Source organism: Pyxicephalus adspersus, chromosome 12 (genome assembly GCF_032062135.1).
Source record: "Pyxicephalus adspersus chromosome 12, UCB_Pads_2.0, whole genome shotgun sequence".
Classification (NCBI taxonomy): Eukaryota; Metazoa; Chordata; class Amphibia; order Anura; family Pyxicephalidae; genus Pyxicephalus; species Pyxicephalus adspersus.
Window position 1 is genome coordinate 41693156 of NC_092869.1, and position 17882 is coordinate 41711037.

Consider the following 17882-nt stretch of genomic DNA (forward strand, 5'->3'; position numbering starts at 1 on the left):
CTACTATTACCTCCCACTACTACCCCTTACTATTGCCCCACTACTACTACTCCTACTATTACCTCCCACAACTACCCCTCAATGGTTCCCCACCACTATTACTCCTCCTCACTGGTCCTGCCCTGTAATATGTACCCGTACACGTTTACTGAAATAATTATAATATTTACATACAAATCATAAAAAGGCTTATCCCAACAAATTGAGTCTGGAAGTGGGGTATTTGTGCACAATCAATAAACATATATAAGCCTGATAAACATCATTTATTGTGCAGAAACTATACAATGTTTTTACACAGAAAAGCCTCTTATGCAATATATTGATGTGATAATAAACAATGCACCATAATTTCGCAACTAACTCATTTATTTCTACACCTTTTCATGTCTTTAGGACCCGACACATTTCGCAATCAATGCTTCATCAGGGGTGGGTAAGACTATGAATCACATGTATTGGTTATGATGATCTTAGACTGAGTGTCAATGCAACTTCCAAAGGGAGTACTCCTAATAATTGAGGCTATGGGATCAGATTCAGGGAAAGATCAGATACTTCTGTCTTTTCCTTCAATCAAGATAGGGATGAAAATGCCCTTGTTGTGTAGTGTCCAGGTTGGGCGCTGCTACAGAATGCAGAGACAGTAATTGGAGAACTGCCTCTGGAAGTTGCATTGCCCTTAACTGAGAAAAAAACCACACCAGGGTAAATCCTCTCACTCATCATCATCCAGATGCTCCATGATTGATAGTCTTACTCACCCCTGATGAAGCATTGTTTGCAAAACGCGTCGGGTCCTTAAGACTAAAAAATGTGTATGACATGGACTAATTTAACATTGGCGTATTATTTATTAAACATTAATGTATTGCATAAGAGGCTATTATATGTAAAAAAATATACTTTCTGCACAATCAATCATATATATTAATTAGACCTATTACCATTTATTGATTGTGGCCAAAATCATCTACTTTCAGGCGCATCCTCAGCTTGTTAGGACAAGCCTTTTATTGCATCCAAATATTAGGAGGGCAATAGATCTACCCCCAACCTTGGAGGGAGTTCCCTTACATAGGTGTTAATAAAAAAGGATCCTTTACAATGGTGTCAGTGGAGAAGTGGCCACTAGGCTTGGTGCCAGTGGGCACCCTTTAAATTGATGTTGGTGGAGATTTGCCCCTATACATTGGTGGTCATTATAGAATGGCATGCCCCTTTCAGAGGTGGTCAGTGAAGATGTCCCCTGTCCTTTATATTGATGCTAAATAGTAATGTGCCCTTGTCATTGGAATGCCCCTTAAATTGGTAGTAAGTGGAGCAGTGCCCCCTGGAGGCTTATCTAAAAAGATAAATTATATCAGAGGTCGAAGCTTGATTGTGCCACTGGCACTGCTAGGTGATGTTGGTGGCACACCTATACAGACACAGGTGGGTGACCATGACATGATGTCTCAATGGCAGATAATACACCCAATTATTGCCAATAACCTGGGCACACTACCAACCTACCCTTGGTTCACCATTGCTACTGGTTAGTGCTTTCCTCCCCATCCGGCTAGAAAAGGATTTTGCTGATTGAGTGTCTTTGGCACAATATTCCTAAACCTTTATTTGTATCCACATATTAGGAGTTAGGGCAATAGATCTACCCCAAACCTTGAACAATAATTTGTTTGATGTGCCATTATTTATAATTTCCCCCAATTTTTATTCATTGACCAAACTGTCCAACAAAATGTGACAGTGAAAGTAGTTGGCATAAACAACAATCAAGCAAATTGTAGCAAAATTGTTGTGAAATAAGACGTAAATGAAAGGTTACTAAGGATGATTTAAATTCTCGTAATCTACACAAGCTTTTGGCTTTAAAGTTTTCATTACAACCAATAATAATAATATTAATAAAAAAAAACAGAATAAAAATATTAATCCATCACTTTCTTCTTCTTTTCGCAGGTGTCGGGGTTTTTCAAAGGAATGTCCATGCCAATTTCCACCGTTTCCGTCAGTTCTTCCATCGTTTTCGGGGTTTACAGAAATTGCCTTCACAACTTGTGCAAGTTAAAGTACGGAACGTCAAACGTCAAGCCCTCGAAGATGGATATCTTCCTTTCGGGTTACGCGGCCGGAGGAGTGCAGGTACAGCGACCAATCATTTTAAAGCTTGTTAATAATTCATTTAAATCACATTTCAAAAATCCTAAAAATCCAGTCCAAAAATTTTACGTTGATCTTGCCAGAAATCCAGTGCCATGCCATGTAATGTTAAATAGAGCCCTGTCCAGTTCACATCTTGTAAATTGGAGAATCCCCCTCCTTATGGGATTATAAGGGATGGGGGGTTCTTCATTGTAACCTAAAACCTGGGATTAGAACATTGCTCCTCAGTAGGTGCAGCACAATCAGTTAGATTTGTCACCCTGGGGCATGAAGTGTGTTTCTGGAAGGATCACCAGATTAGGATAAAGAAGAACCGGGGCCAATTTAGACCCAAGGTGAGCTGCAGTATTCTGCTTTATGCTCAACCAAAGTCCTGACCTCCCCTATTTAGGTGAATAGGAGAGGTTGGAAATTATTTTTTGCATGCGGCTACATCCAGTGTGGTTGTTGTTTGAATATTGGTGCCGCAACCGGGTACAAATCTGGTTACCTGCAGTGCGATTTGTGGCTTCCAGGTGCAGCAGTTCATTAATTATATGGAAATAATTTTGAACCCAATCAACCTTCAATCATGAATGACCCATATTTTGATTTTCTCCATCCCTAGGTGTTAGTGTCATCTCCAGCAGACATGGCAAAAGTCCGACTCCAGACACAAGTGTCGCCCCACCCTTCCAGCACGTGTGCCCTTCTCACCCGTCCCAAATACACAGGTCCCATCAATTGTCTACTCACCATCGTGAGGGAGGAAGGATTCCTCGGGTTGTATAAAGGATGCTTTGCTCTAATGTTTCGAGATTGCCACTCATTTGCTACATACTTCCTGTCCTATGCCGTGCTCCGGGAATGGTTGGTTCCATTTGAGCAAAGCAATACAGGTAAGATACAACTGAGATTTCAGTGAGGCAAAGCTGCTGTATGGCACTACGGAGAAGGAAGCAGAGCCTGCATATGTAATTTGGGATTATGGCTGCCCTTATGTACATATATAGCTTTGCAAGCTATGCCCAGAAGTTGGTTTTTAAAATAACCAACTCTACGGGTAGTCAGTAGAGAAATGGCCCCTTACACTGGTGGTCAGTGATAAAATGCCCCCTTACATTGCTGTTAGGTGGAGAATTGCCCTCCTATATTCATGATAAGAGAAATAATAGTTCCTCATATTGAACGTCCAGAGAATTGCCCTCTTAATTTGCTGGTCCGTGAAGAAGTCCCTCTTACATCAATGATCATTGGAAAAGAGCCCCAATAAATTGGAGCCATTGGTGAGGGCTGGCTTACATTGGTGCCACTGGTGATTTGCCCCCTGACGTTGGGGTCATTGGTATCACTCGCTTACATTGCTGACAGTAATGAGAGTTCCGTTACTGAAGAAGGATCCCTTACATTGGTGTCAGAGGAGAAGTGGCCCCCCTAGGTTTGGTGTCAGTTGTGTGGGCACCCTTTAAATTGATGTTGGTGGAGATGTGCCCCCATACATTGGTGGTCATTGTGGAACATCATGCCCTTTTCAGAGGTGGTCAGTAAGATGTCCCCCATCCTTTATATTGGTGCTAAATGGTAATGTGCTCTTGTCAATGGAGTGCCCAATGTCTGCCATCCTTTATATTGGTGATAAATGGTAAATAGTCAATGGAATACCCCTTAAATTGGTAGTAAGTGGAGCAGCGCCCCCTGGAGGCTTAAATAAAAAGACAAAATATAGGAGGGAGAAGCTCTGCTAGGTGATGTTGGTGGCACACCTATACAGGCACAGGTGGGTAATAAATCAATATGCCAGGTCTGCTAGTATAATGGCATGATGTCTGTATGGCAGACAATACACCCAATTATTGCCAATACCCTGGCATAATACCAACCTACCCCTGGTACACCATCTCTAATGGTTATTGCTTTCTTTCTCACTGACTGCACACTGTCTTGGCTAGAAAATGATTTTGCTTATTGTGTGTGTTTGGCACAACTTTACATTCCTGAGATGAAGAGGCAGCAAAGCACAGAACGCTGGCAGTGTAACTGTATCCTTGTAATAATGCTGAATATTAATGAATGGAAAAATACAGATTGTGCTGCACTGTCAGATCCATCCCAGCAGCAGCTTCTCCAAACAGAATCTCTTTCATCTTTAGGTGTGTCTGTCTGTATACACAAAGTGTTAGGTACATTGTGTTTTCTGGTGTGTATCATGCAAAGTGCACAGAGAGAAACACAATGTATATATAATGTATCGCTTCCTGTATCATCCATATAACTTAATAGATTGTCAGCTCTTCTGCCTTCTATATCCTCCCTTATACCCTGATAGATTGCAAGCTCTTCTGCCTTCTATATCCTCCCTTATACCCTGATAGATTGCAAGCCTCTTCTGCCTTCTATATCCTCCCTTATACCCTGATAGATTGCAAGCTCTTCTGCCTTCTATATCCTCCCTTATACCCTGATAGATTGCAAGCTCCTTTACTTTCTCTATCATCTCTTATATCCTAATAGATTGTAAACTCTTCTACCTTTTGTATCCTCTAATTCTCTAACAGATTGTCAGCTTTTCTACCCTCTGTATCCTCCTATATATTCTAAAAAAAGCTCTACCTTTTGTATCTCTGTTTATTCCCTAATAGATTGTAAGCTCTTCTACTTTCTGCACTCCCTTTTACCCCAATAAATAGCAAGCTCTTCTACCTTCCATATCCTCCCTTATTCCCCAATAGATTGTCAGCTGTTTTACCTTCTGTATCCTCCTTAAATCCTAATAGATTGTCACCTACACTTCGAAAGTCCCCTTATACCTATTACTGTAGATTGCAAGCTCTTCTACCTTTTGTTTCTCCTTTAAACCTAACAGATTGCAAGCTGTTTTACCTCCTGTATCCCCCCTTATACCTTTTAGATTGCAAGCTCCTCTGCCTTCTGTATTCTCTCCTATTTCCCAATAGATTGTCAGCTCTTACACCTTCTGTATCCTCTCTTATCCTAATAGATTGTATCTAATACCTAACCTAATACCTTCTGTATTCCCCTTATACCTATTACAGTAGATTGCAAGCGCTTATACTTTTTGATTCTCCCTTATACCCTAATAGATTGTAAGCTCTTTTACTTTCTGTATCCTTCCCTATTCTTTAATAGAATGTAAGCTCTTCCTCATCATGTATGCTCCCCTATACCCTAATAGATTGTAAGCTATTCTTCCTTCTGTATGCCAGCTTTTACTCTAATAGATTGTGAGCTCTTCTACCTTCCCTTATTTCTTGACACATTTCCCCCTTATTTTGTAGAATTTATGGGTGTCCTGCTTGCTGGTGGTCTCGCTGGGGTGATAGCGTGGAGTATAGCGACTCCGATGGATGTTATTAAAGCTCGGCTACAAGTAGATGGAGTAACACAGCAGAAATACCGGGGGGTCATCCATTGTGTCACCGAGAGCGTCAGGACCGAAGGGGCCGGCGTTCTCTTTAAAGGACTCTCGCTAAATTGTCTCAGGGCCTTCCCTGTGAACATGGTGGTCTTCCTCACCTATGAAGCCATCCTGAAACAAATCAAGCCTTTCCCAACATGATGGGAAGCCGACAAGGAGCCGTCAGTGGCTTCCATGGAATCTGGAGAAACTACTCAGCAGTGGATTCATGTGAAGATATCAGCTGCCTTTTTGCACTTTATCAAATATTTTAATTTACGCACATGTAAAATACTAGAATATTGTATACATAGGTCATTTACCCAGAATATGTGATAGATTATTAAACTTACTGTTCTCTTTTTAGAATCAGAAATAAATAAGTCACAAATGCCATCTTCCTCCACTAGGGGCAGACTGGAGCAAGGATCAAGGACCCATTGCCTGATTGTAGTACAGCCTTTTCACCACTAGATTCCAGCAGTCTTCTAAATTGAACGACGGCCATAACATTCAGCAGGTTTTCTCTGAGCCTAGGCTGTCATGGACCCACCTCTTGGGGTGGTATCATCACTCAGCCTGGGCTTAAAATATTACTTTATTACATGGGTAGGTGAGCTCCATCTAAAGTAGCAGTGTGGACCACTCACCTCTGGAGGGGTAGAGGGAGGACCTGTGATATTATCAGACTGGCCAGTAGACTATTAACAAAAAAGGTATCTATGTATGTATGTACACTCACTGGCAGGCCAGGGTAATAACATTGGTGATTTGTTTACAATGTTACCTGTCAAGGATGGGATATGTAAGTAAATAAACAGGGCGTTCTTGAAGGTGGTATGTTAGATGTAAGAAAAATGGGCAAGTGTAAGTATCTGAGAGTAAGTGTTCCAAGAAATGCCAACTGGTGAACCAGAGCCTGGTGGCCATGGGCACCCAAGGCAGGGAGGAAGCCTAGCCAACCAGTGAAGCAGTGCCTGGGTCACGAGTGCCCCATAGATGAACCAGTGCCTGGGCCATTGGTGTCCAAAGCAGGTAGAAAGGCTAGCCAATTGGGGAACCAATGCCTGGGTCATGGGTGCCCAAGGCAGGGAGGAAGGCAAGCCAACTACTGAACCAGTAATGGGTCATGGGTTCCAAAGTGAGGGAGGAAGGCTAGCCAATTGGTGAGCTAGTGCCCGGGTCAGGGGTGTCCAAGGCAGGGAGGAAGGTTAACCAACCAGTAAAAGACTGTTGGGTCCTGGGTGCCCAAGGCAGGGAGAAGGGCTAACCATTTGGTGAACCAGTGCCTGGGCCATGGATGTCCAAGGCAGGGAGGAAGGCTAGGCAACTGGTCTAATCCTAAAAAACATCTACTGTGGCACAAACTACTGAAAAACACTACGTTGAACTTTACCTGGGGACAAAATGGCAGCACGATTCCCTATGCCGGCACAGGCAATGCGACCTAAAGGTTCTGCTGTCAACATACTGGTGTCAAATACTCCAGGACCTCTCCGAGGTCTCATGCTTGCCATGGCTGAACAGGTTAGAGATGTTTTGTAGGCACTAGAAGAATGTACACAATGATAGGTGGGTAGTTTTAATATTTGGTTGCTCAATTTATAGATTAGTGTTGGGGGTGCTGGAAGGTTTAACTAAGCACCACCCTGAGATTACACAGTAGCTGAGTACAAGGATTTGGAAATCGTTTACTGTCAGATGAGCGGATGATGATATATGAAATTCCTGATGCAGAACCCTGTAGTCTGTGAAATAAAATCAGATTTGTTTCAGAAGGTCATTTAGCGGTTCATTGACAAGATTCTGGCAGCAGGCTGGTAGAAAAGGAAGAGATAGAATTCTATTTATAAATGATTACATGAGCAGAGAGGATTTCACTGAACATTGTGTTCCCAGGTCAGACACAAATAGGAACAAGTGAAAATGGCACGGATTTTTTTTCCAAGTAGGCTGAGAATAAAAATGTATATTGAAACAATATTTTGTAATAAAGATATCCTTCATTGATGAGTGAAAATGAATCTGGAAAACATAAGGCAGCACAACCCAGCCCATTCCTTTGTGTTAATCAGGGAGCCCCCTTTTGTTGTTTTTCTTCCCTGGCACGGGTATAAGCCAAGGTGATAATGCCAGGATTCTCTGGGCACAACTGGTAAAAGCATGGTACAGGAAAGATGAGACATTAGTCACACATGGATTACCCACCACAAAGTCCAATCCCAATGAAGAATCTTTGTGATGAGCTGGAGAAGACTTTTACCCAGTGGTCTGACTCCTCCATCATCAAAAGAAGGTCTTGGGAATAAATTAATGCAAAATAAGGCATAAGCTTATGGAAATGATACCATGAAGAATGAGTGCTGTAATTAAAGCAAAGGAGGTCCAACAAACTAGGGCGAGTGTATATAGGTCTTTAAATCATAATTAAGTCATTAAACATGACTTGAGTGCTGTCCCTGCTGGGATAGCTAATCGGGGGTAATGACTGGGCTATGTATGTAGCTTAGAAAATCATTTCCTTGTAAGTCAAAGGCTTACTGTTATTTCCTGTATTGTTTACCAGGAAATACTGGTTGACCACAAGCTGTAAATGTGAAGACAGAGGCACCGATGCCTGGCCGTTCCGCATACAATACCGCTGTCCTTCCACTCTTAAAATACAATAGATGCATCCAGCATAGAAGACAATGACAGTAAGCCAATGACATACAAATATGGAGTTTAGTTTAGTAGAATTTAGTTTGTAAAAGCCCTGTGTACCAATTGCCACTGTATAAAATATTGTTTTTCTTTATCCTCACTCCATTCCTTTGCTGATCTCTTGTAGCCTTTTCCAGTCTGCATGCACTGAGCTATACCGCTGGCTGCACATCATCAATCTTCCACATTATCCTTACATCAACCCTTGTGCAGCAGAACTAAGACTGGAGGTAGGAAGGGGAAAACTAATATGAAGTTCTATGGCTATGTTATCATTATAATCATTATGAAAAAGGCCAACGTATATAGCACCAACATATTACACAGAGCTGTACATTAACTAGGGGCAGACGGACACAGACAGTAACACGGGAGGAGAGGACCCTGCCCCGAAGAGCTTACAATCTGGTAATGCACGATGTTCATGCTTTACCCAAAAAATTCACTGAGTAGAGAACTCCATAAAGCTTCACTGATTACAGCTGAGTTTTTAAACACATTGAAGTGGGCATAGCACAGCAGTGCATGAAGGCAGATAGTGATATCTGCTCTCTACTATTAATGAACCCATAAGACAATCAGGGACCTACACACAGATACATAACTTTGAGCCGGAACCAGGCCTCAGTGTAGACTGCATACAGAATCAGAATCTGGCTGTCCTGGGTTACAAGAGCAGCTGCACAGAATTAAAACTCTTAGCAGCTAAAACAATTCATAAGTCCATTTCATGTGTGTGTCATGTTGTGTAGCTGAAGTTGTTTTTGCAGAACTTGTGGCACTATAACAACAACTTACTACACCTACTGAGATTTAAGACTTTGTATTATTATATTTATGATATTTTACTTTTTTTTTTTTTTTTTTTTACAAGGCATTTATATTTATTCATTAATATACCGCTATAATCTGATCTTTGCCCCGGTATGATGGGATGATCTGACGTATTACAAGTAAATAAGTTAATTGCAATCATTCAGAATGTCTCTGGGTGGCATGATGGGGATATTAGTCGCCCAATCTGTTACCCCGGGCACTGGTATGCCAAAATGGAACATTTTTTGAAAGGTTACAGTGCACAGCTGCCAGAAGTGAAACTTTAAAAGATGCTAAAAGTCGAAGGCCAACTTCCTTGGAGTCATGAACTGTTTGACTGTCTCTTCCGTCACCTGTTTCCTCCTCTCTTGATGTGCTGCGATCATCGGCTGTAATGTGTCTATCAAGATCTTTTTAAGTTCTCCTGTTAGTAAAGCTCCGCTTGTGTAATCCTAAAATACAATAATAAAATGTTTTATAGAAAATCCTGCAAAGTCAACCACATACATTGCAGTTATTTTATGAGCTAATTACCACTGGTCCTTAACTTGCTCCTGCACTGGAGATGGTGATAGAGGTTGTGCTATATCCTTTACGAGACTTACTGCTTACTGGAAGGTGTGTTCTGTGGTTTTTGAGTTTGGATACACTTAGTTTACCTTCAGCCTTCCCTTTGGTCAACTGTACAGACCCCTTTCCTGCACCTAAATTGCCTACTCATAATGTTCATTATTCAGATACAGCCCGCTTTACTTCCTTGCTGGAGGACGTCCAGCATTATCCAACCCTTTCACATCCAGCCTGACTGTCCTTGGCCAACCCCTTTCATAGGATTTAAATTTCTTTATTCATGGAGGCTCAGCATAAAAATTATTATTTTACAGTATGTATAGAGCGAGGACATATTACACAGTGCTGTACAAAGTCCAAAGTCATGTCACTAGCTCCCACATAGGAGCTCACAACCTAATGTCCCTACCATAGTCATATGTCATTAACAAAGTCTAAAGTAAATTTTGGGGGGAGGCCAAATAACCTACCTGCATGTTTTGGAATGTGGGAGGAAACTGAAGTACCCAAAAGAAACCCACACAAAAACAGGGAGAACCTTCAAACTCCATGCAGCTAGTGCCCTGGCTGAGATTCGAACCTGGGACCTAGCCCTGAAAAAGGCCAGAGTGCTAACCACTGAGCCACCATGGTGCCCATAATAAGTGAATCATCAACTCATAAAAGTATTTCAATAACTCTGCCAAAAACCCAACTTAACAATTGCATTAGAACTGAAGGCTATTAAGAGGAGTACTGAGGCTGTGATGTTTTTAAGAATCTATATATTGCACCCTGCTGGTCCCTCTAACCCAGTCCTGTTTTTTCAACCAAACAAAGATGTTTTTCTTTGACCATTGTAGTAAAAGGAAAAAAAACTCATTGATGTTACCTGTCTTATTTTTTCAAGCTTCTCATCATCATCAAGGAAGAACGTCAAGTACATATAACAGACATCGACCTCACAGTTGCCTCCATATTTCCGGTGTTCTTCAATGGTATCCTTCCCTCCAGAGAATGCATGCTTGTTGATCTGAAAGAGAATACAAGTGTATGGTTAACGCCTTAAGCAGAACTGTAGTTCCACAATGAAAAGTTGCAAGCTAGCAGGATTCCTATTACAGAGGTACAGGTGATGCAATAAAATATACTTACTAGCCTGTTCACTACCTTTGAAAAAAAAATTGTATGATGATGGGATATGCGGAGTATGCTAGCATTCCCCAGGGCTAAATAAATTTATGTGTCACATCATCCTGGCCTGGCAAATTAAGATGGAGAAAGATCGTAAATCCGGAAGTGAAATAGATGAAAATGTCGGCAACTAAACATGGACAGGTGAATGTATTTTAAAAAATTGCAGTCAGGCTGATAAAGTAATTTTATTTGCAGAAGGGACATGGCTCGTAATAATGGACCTGCCCAATCACATTTTTTTTAAAGTCAGGGTTTAGTTTAGCTATATGAAGAGCGTCCCTTTGAATGAATTTTGTTTATACATTCTGCATTGTAGAGAGCTATATTTAATAGTGGAGGACAGCTAAGGCAAAGGAGGAAATTGTTTTTATACAGCGACTCCTGTGTAGAAAAATATCCTGCCTAAAAATCCGATCAGAGTACTCTAAGCTCTGTACCTTGGCCTTGATCTGTTTAGGCGTATCGGTCAGGAAGATGGATGAGTTGGAATCGCTGGCGCTCATTTTGGTCTGCGCACCCTGTAGGGCTGGGAAGAAAGTTGAATGCATCAAAGCTGGTTTCTGATAGCCGATCCTGGGGGCGACGTCTCTGGTCATTCGGAAATACGGATCCTGCAACAGAGATAACACTTTATTTGTTTTTTATTCACCTAGTAAACAGCACAATTCCTGTGATTGGGTAACAGCATCCTCACCCAGATGTCACCCAAACATTGTGTAAGCTTTGCACTGTCCCATATGCCCCATGGATTCATGGCAAATGGCTACACTGCAGAAACTTGCAAATAGTAAGTGAAGTCAGCACAGTACAGTCCAGCACCAAGAAATGATTAACTTGAGTTCCAGAAGAAAACCGACGTGACATTTCACAGACCTCTTTCACACGTCATAGGTTTGATGGTGCATATCAGTTATTCTTAAACCAGACCTAAACTCAACATTGTTACTTTACATGAAGGGTAGACAAATCTTCTAAATGAAGTAAAAATGTTTCTTTTTTTTGTTAAAGTGCAACACACTCTCCCTCTGCGCTGGGATGAAGAGGAATCCAAGGACGATGTGGGATCAGATTGCAAAAAGGACCAACAAGGTTAAAGGTAAGTGTAATTTTTTTGTTTTTAGTTTACTTCCGTTTAAGGAATTCAAGCAAATCTTTTTTTGGTATGTAACTTCAAAGGCTTCTTGTATGGTTGTCACCCCAGCTGGATTTACATGGGTGATAAGGGGATTAATTAACAGACGGTAACAATATTCCTTTATTATGTTATTTTTTAGTTTTACCTAAATATGCTGCAAGTGCAGCCTATAGAAAGTGATAAGGACACAGCATTTCCAGCAGGATCAAGCTGTAATTCCGTATTCGCTGAAAATGTACATATTGTGAAAAATAAACCTGCATCAGCCACCACATCTATGCAGCTGGAATATATGACATTTTTCCTGTGGTTTCAATGACCTTTACAAATTAGGAATACTCATTGTGGTAAGTTACTGTACCTGGTCAATGGCGCATGGAATGAGGCACTGGATGTCTTTTCTACCATTGAATATCTCTGTAAAGGAGCTGCTGAATGATGGGGCAGCCTGGATGGCGGGAAAACTGATTTTACCTGGAAACAGAATATATAATGCATGTTAGATATAATAGATAAAAAAGAGATAATAGTGCTTGTTTATATTGTTTTGAACAAGTTTTACACAGACTGATGTGACAATAAAGTGTGAGCCTAAATCTGCTCTGTCTACCCCCACCCTTCATTCAATTACAATGTATATTAGAAGCTGCAAAAATTCAGATACCCCCCCCTTTCTTCTTGTTTCCTGGCTGGAGGACAAGCGTGAATGTTCCTGACCTGCCCCTTTAATTCGCTGGATTTCAGTTTTTTCACTGGTAGAGGCTCAGCATCACATGTGGACGTTGTACCAAAGTTGATCTGCCTAGAAAAGCCCATTCCTCCTGAACTTGCGATGGTGCCATCTTGAATGTGATATCAGCAGCCCATCAGTCTCAAAGCTGTCACTCAGGTGACTCTCTATAGTATTACTATTTTCTCCCCAACCCCTAGAAATCTATATAAAATGTTATAAGGAGTAGGAGGGAGGGTTGGATGAGCTGAGTCAGTATAGAAAGTATTTAGGCACCAAAAGAGGAGAGGAGTGCAAGAAGTAGATGTGTATCTGATGTACAGCAACAGTTCTGCATGCAGGGTTGTACCCAAGAGAAATACAGTTACATGCAACCTTTTACTTTTCCTTCCTGCCTCCAGAGATTCATTATTGGTATAAATATGTGATGGGCCACCTCACTAACCAATATGGCGGCTAAGACAGTGGATGGTCAACTGCCTGTATTACATGATTATTATTATTATTATTATGTATTACATGATGGATTTTCATCATAAATGAAATACTAAAGTGAAAAGCAACTATCTTACCAATGCAATCACTGTCTGTAAAGCCGAATATCCCTTTGACTTGGTTAAAGGTGACATGTTTTTGGACCCGGACCACATTTTTGTAGAAACCTGGACTCTGCCTTTATAAAGAAAAAAAAGGTTAAGCATTTTTCTGCACAGTTCCTTTTTCTCAATTATTGCAAACATGTTAAAATGTACACATTGGGCCTCATTTTTTTGAAGCTCTCCAAAACTGGAGAAGATAGACTACCATGAGGGGTATCTAGAAAGCAAACCTGGAATGGATCTGGTCCAGGATCATTTTCCAACCAATAGCAAATCATTTGTAAGAAATCCATTCCGGGTTTGCTGGATCACCTAGGTTTACTCATGATAGTCCATCTTCTTCATTATTGGAGACCTTTAATAAATCAGACTCATTATATTCTAGTTTTACAAAGCCCAATTACTGCACAAATAGAATGGGGACACCTACTGGACAAGTGCAGGAAGTGCATTAAGATACACAAAGCTAAAACAAATGCTATTTGCTTTAGAGCAACTTCAGACAAGGTCTGCTGATTCATTGGGACCTCCTCCTCCTTCAATGCTGCATAATAATGCAAAACAAGATAATATATAAAATACTTACCTTTACCATCCATAGTGCAGGAGGTGACAATTTTCCAGACAACACAATTCCTGAAAATGTTCAGTAGCCTAATCTCAAATAACAACAGATTTGGGCCAATCAACTTTCCCTGAGATCTGTCTGTAAAGGGCAATGTGGCTATTCTATATACCATGGAAAGACTCCAGGAAAAGACAAGTAATTTATCTAACCTTTTCTCCCTACAGTTTTAGCAAGCATTTTAGGAAATTTAAATATTCACATCTTGGTTGCTGCAGGTAAAGGTGAAAGAAGACATTTATACTTCTCAACCTGCCCTCCAGTAGTCAATGGAAATTTTTACTTCCCCGTAACTGCAGAAAACACAAACAAGATCACATAAAGGAGGGCCTTTGTTATAAAGTAACAGCTCAGGTAGGTTGGGGGCAAAAAGAATTACAATTTCAAGTGGATCACCAAGCAGTAAAAGAAAAAAAAAGGACAGCTCTGGACAATGACCATTTCAAAACACGTGGCAGCTCTTATTGTCTTTGAGAGTGTAAAAATGCAGGAGCCTATTAATAATAATTTTGGGGCTGTCACCTGCCTTATTTATCCGTGGTCACATGACTGGATTGCAATACATGGGGCATACCGGATGATAAATGAATTCAAAGGTAGGCTTGCTTTCCTGAACCACATCCAGCCATAGCTGCAAGTGCTTACCCATACACCAATTAAAAGGAATGCTGCTCCCATACATTTAAGTGGATAGCTTATCCTAAGCCAGTGTTCCTCAATCAGTGTGAACCCTAGGCATCCTCCATGACTTGCTAGGGGTTCGTTGAGCAATAAGAAACTTGTGCCTTTTATTTCAGCTTAACAAATACCAATGATCTTTTTGGCTATATGTAACATTACCATTCTTCCCAATGACCAGCAATGTAAGTGGAATTTTTCCCATTGACCACCACACTAATATACAGTGATCAGTGGACATAATAATTATAGAAGGGGGTCTCTGAAAACCTGAACATTATTACAAGGGTTCCCCCATGCTAAAAAGGTTGGGAAACACTGCCCTAGGGTAAGCACATGCAGCTAGAACTAGGTAAGGTTAAGGACCATGTTCATGTTGGGTAAATGATAACAAGCTCCCTCTTTATACAATGGAATTTAATTATGAACAAAGAGGGATGCCAAGAGTTTAGCGCTAAGGTGGAACTAAAGTTCCACTTTTGTGTTTCCATGATCAGGCCAGCCATTACTGCAGAAAGAGACAGACAATGTCCCTTCTGCAATAATGGGCCTGATTTATTAAAGCTCTCCAAGGCTGAAGAGGATACACTTTCATCAGTAAAGCTGGATGATCCAGCAAACCTGGAATGGATCTGGAACAGGATTCAAAACATTTGCAAGCAAGAAGCAAACGACTTTGAATAAAACCATTCCAGGTTTGCTGGATCATCCAGCTTCACTGATGAAAGTGTATCCTCTCCAGCCTTGAATAACTTTAATAAATCAGGCCATATGTGTCTTACCTGCCTGATCACTCCGAGTTTCTGCCGTCTAAGCTGTGCATGCATAGCATCAGCTTCGATTTCCAGGGGAACCCAGCAATCCTGCCTTCCCTTGCGTGTGCACTACCAATCAAGATGGTCTGCGGGAGGAAGAAGAGAAGAAAGATGGCGGCACCCTGCAATTGAACACAATAGGAAAGTCGTGCAGGTTTAGTTGTACTTGAGCCTTGCTACATTCACATAAAACTAAAACTCACCCCATGTACTCCAGATCAGAGAAGATGAAGGTCTTATTGACATCAAAGCCACAGGCTACTATATCTTTGGCGTTTTCAATGGTGTACTGGTAAGCTTTCTCTAAGGTCAGGTCTTTCCACAGATACTTTTCATCGTCGGTCATCTGGATGACTAGCGGGACATTAAACACTTCTTGTAACCACCTGAAAAATGTCACAATAAGTTTATCTGTTCTTCTGCAACCAACTGTTTCCAACAGGCAAAGGTTATGAGATCATAGTACATACTTGGTGAAGATGAACGGGATGAGGTGTCCAACGTGCATGGATTCCGAAGAGGGTCCCCTTCCTGTATACAAATAAAATGGCTTTCCCTTCTCTACAGCATCCAGGATCTGATGCATGTCCCTGAAAGCAAACAACAAGGCATTAGATCACAAGCATGGACCAGGTTCAATAGTAACCTTAGGTAAAGTCAGTGAAAATAAAAAATTAACTCTTTAAAAATTAACTTTTTTTTTTTTTTTAAATTTGACAGCACTCACCTTAACTCCCCACTTCCTGGTAGCTTTCTGTAGATGAGGACCACTGTTCTTGAGCAGTGATTTATCATCTCCAGTAAAGGCTACTACATCAAGTGGGACCTATAGTGTCATATTTAACTATTCATATATTTAATTGTGTAATTGGCAGATACAATGACATTTTTTAGAAAGTGTATATGAAAGCTGTAACGAAAATAACTTTTCTGCTTACTAATATCGATCATTTACTTTGCACAAGTTGGTAGAGTAACACTTCCTCTTTACAGGTGTTTCAGAATCCTTTTCTTCATTTAAGGTAAATAAAGGATTCCAAGCAGAAGCAATGTGAAGTTAAAGTGTTGTCTCAGTGGTCGCACTTGATGATCTCCCACTGTCATCAATGCTGGTTTACCCTTTTCCCATTTTTACAGATGGTCATGCAGTTGAATAAGATTCTACATATAGATTTCATAAGCTTGTCTTACATGTGTTACTGTTTATACTAGTTTTCAGGGGCTAAGCAAGCCCTAAGAAACTGGTGGTACTGCCTGGGTAAAACAATGAAGCTGGGATTTTTTGGTAGTGGGAAAGTATAAGTGTATTGCAAAGAAATTTTCTACCTTTGTGCTGGGCATACAAAACAAATGCTAGTGTGTTTTGCCATCCAAGAAAACCTTCTGGAAAGCTTCTTTCCCACTATAGGAGCTACAGTCAATGCAAGTCACAGTCACCTGTGTGGCTGTCCTCTGCAATGCTGATTCCATTTATAAACTGAACGGGACAACACACACAAATGAATGCATAAGCATATGCTACATTTTAAAGTTCTTTAAAGTGCAAACAAACAATGCCTGTGGGTAATTACTCAGAAAATCTCATTCCAAGGTTTATTTCATTTTGTTACAGGGATCTGATTTCCATCAGAGAATCCCATGCCCTGCATTACACTGACTGATGAGTCATATACATAGAGTGCAAATGTCAGGCCTTGCTTAAGCACAATATGGCAAAACCAGGACGCAAGTGACGCCTGAGCACCACTGTGCACTAAATATATCTTTCTTTTTTTAGCCTGTTAGTTAAGGTTGTTTGATCTTGGTGGCCTTGACTGTGTCAGAGCATTAATTACTGAACACAGATGTATCCAATCCCTGCTGTCTCAATATTTCATTCTTGGTTTGCATTTGTCACACACGCACAAAACATGTTTTATATTTTACAGACAATAATCTTTCTCCTAATACAGACAATCTACCTGTGAGAAAAAAAGATTCCCCTCCGCAGGAAGTGGTGGGCTTTCTGACCAGCCACGCGCTCTATCCGATCAATAAGCTCCTGGTCGATTTTGCTGCTTCCAAAGCGAACTATAAAAAAAAAAAAAACTTTTATTAGACTCAAGGCTAACAATTCTTTTTCTTACATAGAATCTGTCTTTAATAAAAGCACTTGAATTAGCAGTTCAATAACTAGATATCATACAATTTTGGTCACTGTTTGGAAAGGGAGCAGAGTGAGCTGAACTGCTGAGTGACTGTTGTAGGGGGAGCAGGAAGAGCTGGGATACTGCAGGGAAGGAGGCTTGGGACGGTGAGCTACTTTGTTATTGCAAGTAGGGGAAGGATGGTGAGTTGGGCTGCTTGCTCATTGTTGAGAGGGAGCAGAGTGAGCTGGGATGCTGAGTAACATTTGGAAGGGGGTGCAGGAAGAGTTGAGCTACTGCAAGAAGGGGGCTTGGGAAGCTGAGCTGCTCAGTTACTGCTGGCAGGGGA

At 40.9% G+C, this 17882-nt stretch overlaps 3 protein-coding genes across 7 annotated transcripts in view; 2 read left to right on the forward strand and 1 right to left on the reverse strand.

The window, feature by feature from the left end:
* The window catches only part of SLC25A47 (solute carrier family 25 member 47), a 9333-nt gene extending 1792 nt beyond the window's left edge, over positions 1-7541 (forward strand). The window contains exons 3-5 of the mRNA XM_072427454.1: positions 1963-2145; positions 2774-3044; positions 5442-7541. Of these exons, the coding sequence (XP_072283555.1) occupies positions 1963-2145; positions 2774-3044; positions 5442-5722 (735 nt within the window). The 3' untranslated portion in view covers positions 5723-7541. The remainder of the gene's footprint in view (positions 1-1962; positions 2146-2773; positions 3045-5441) is intronic.
* A 417-nt stretch (positions 7542-7958) lies between these two features.
* Positions 7959-17882, reverse strand: part of WARS1 (tryptophanyl-tRNA synthetase 1) — a 13800-nt gene continuing 3876 nt past the window's right edge. For all 4 annotated transcript variants that reach the window (XM_072427451.1, XM_072427449.1, XM_072427453.1 and 1 more), the window contains exons 4-11: positions 17369-17477; positions 15878-15997; positions 15611-15793; positions 13263-13363; positions 12322-12434; positions 11263-11436; positions 10521-10661; positions 7959-9531 (exon numbers count right to left, since the gene is read on the reverse strand). In XM_072427451.1, the coding sequence (XP_072283552.1) occupies positions 9373-9531; positions 10521-10661; positions 11263-11436; positions 12322-12434; positions 13263-13363; positions 15611-15793; positions 15878-15997; positions 17369-17477 (1100 nt within the window). In that variant the 3' untranslated portion in view covers positions 7959-9372. The remainder of the gene's footprint in view (positions 9532-10520; positions 10662-11262; positions 11437-12321; positions 12435-13262; positions 13364-15610; positions 15794-15877; positions 15998-17368; positions 17478-17882) is intronic.
* The window catches only part of WDR25 (WD repeat domain 25), an 86676-nt gene continuing 80325 nt past the window's right edge, over positions 11532-17882 (forward strand). The window contains exon 1 of one of the 2 annotated variants that reach the window (XM_072427448.1): positions 11532-11921. The gene's annotated coding sequence lies outside the window, so the exon portion shown is untranslated. The remainder of the gene's footprint in view (positions 11922-17882) is intronic. The other variant, XM_072427445.1, reaches the window with a different exon arrangement.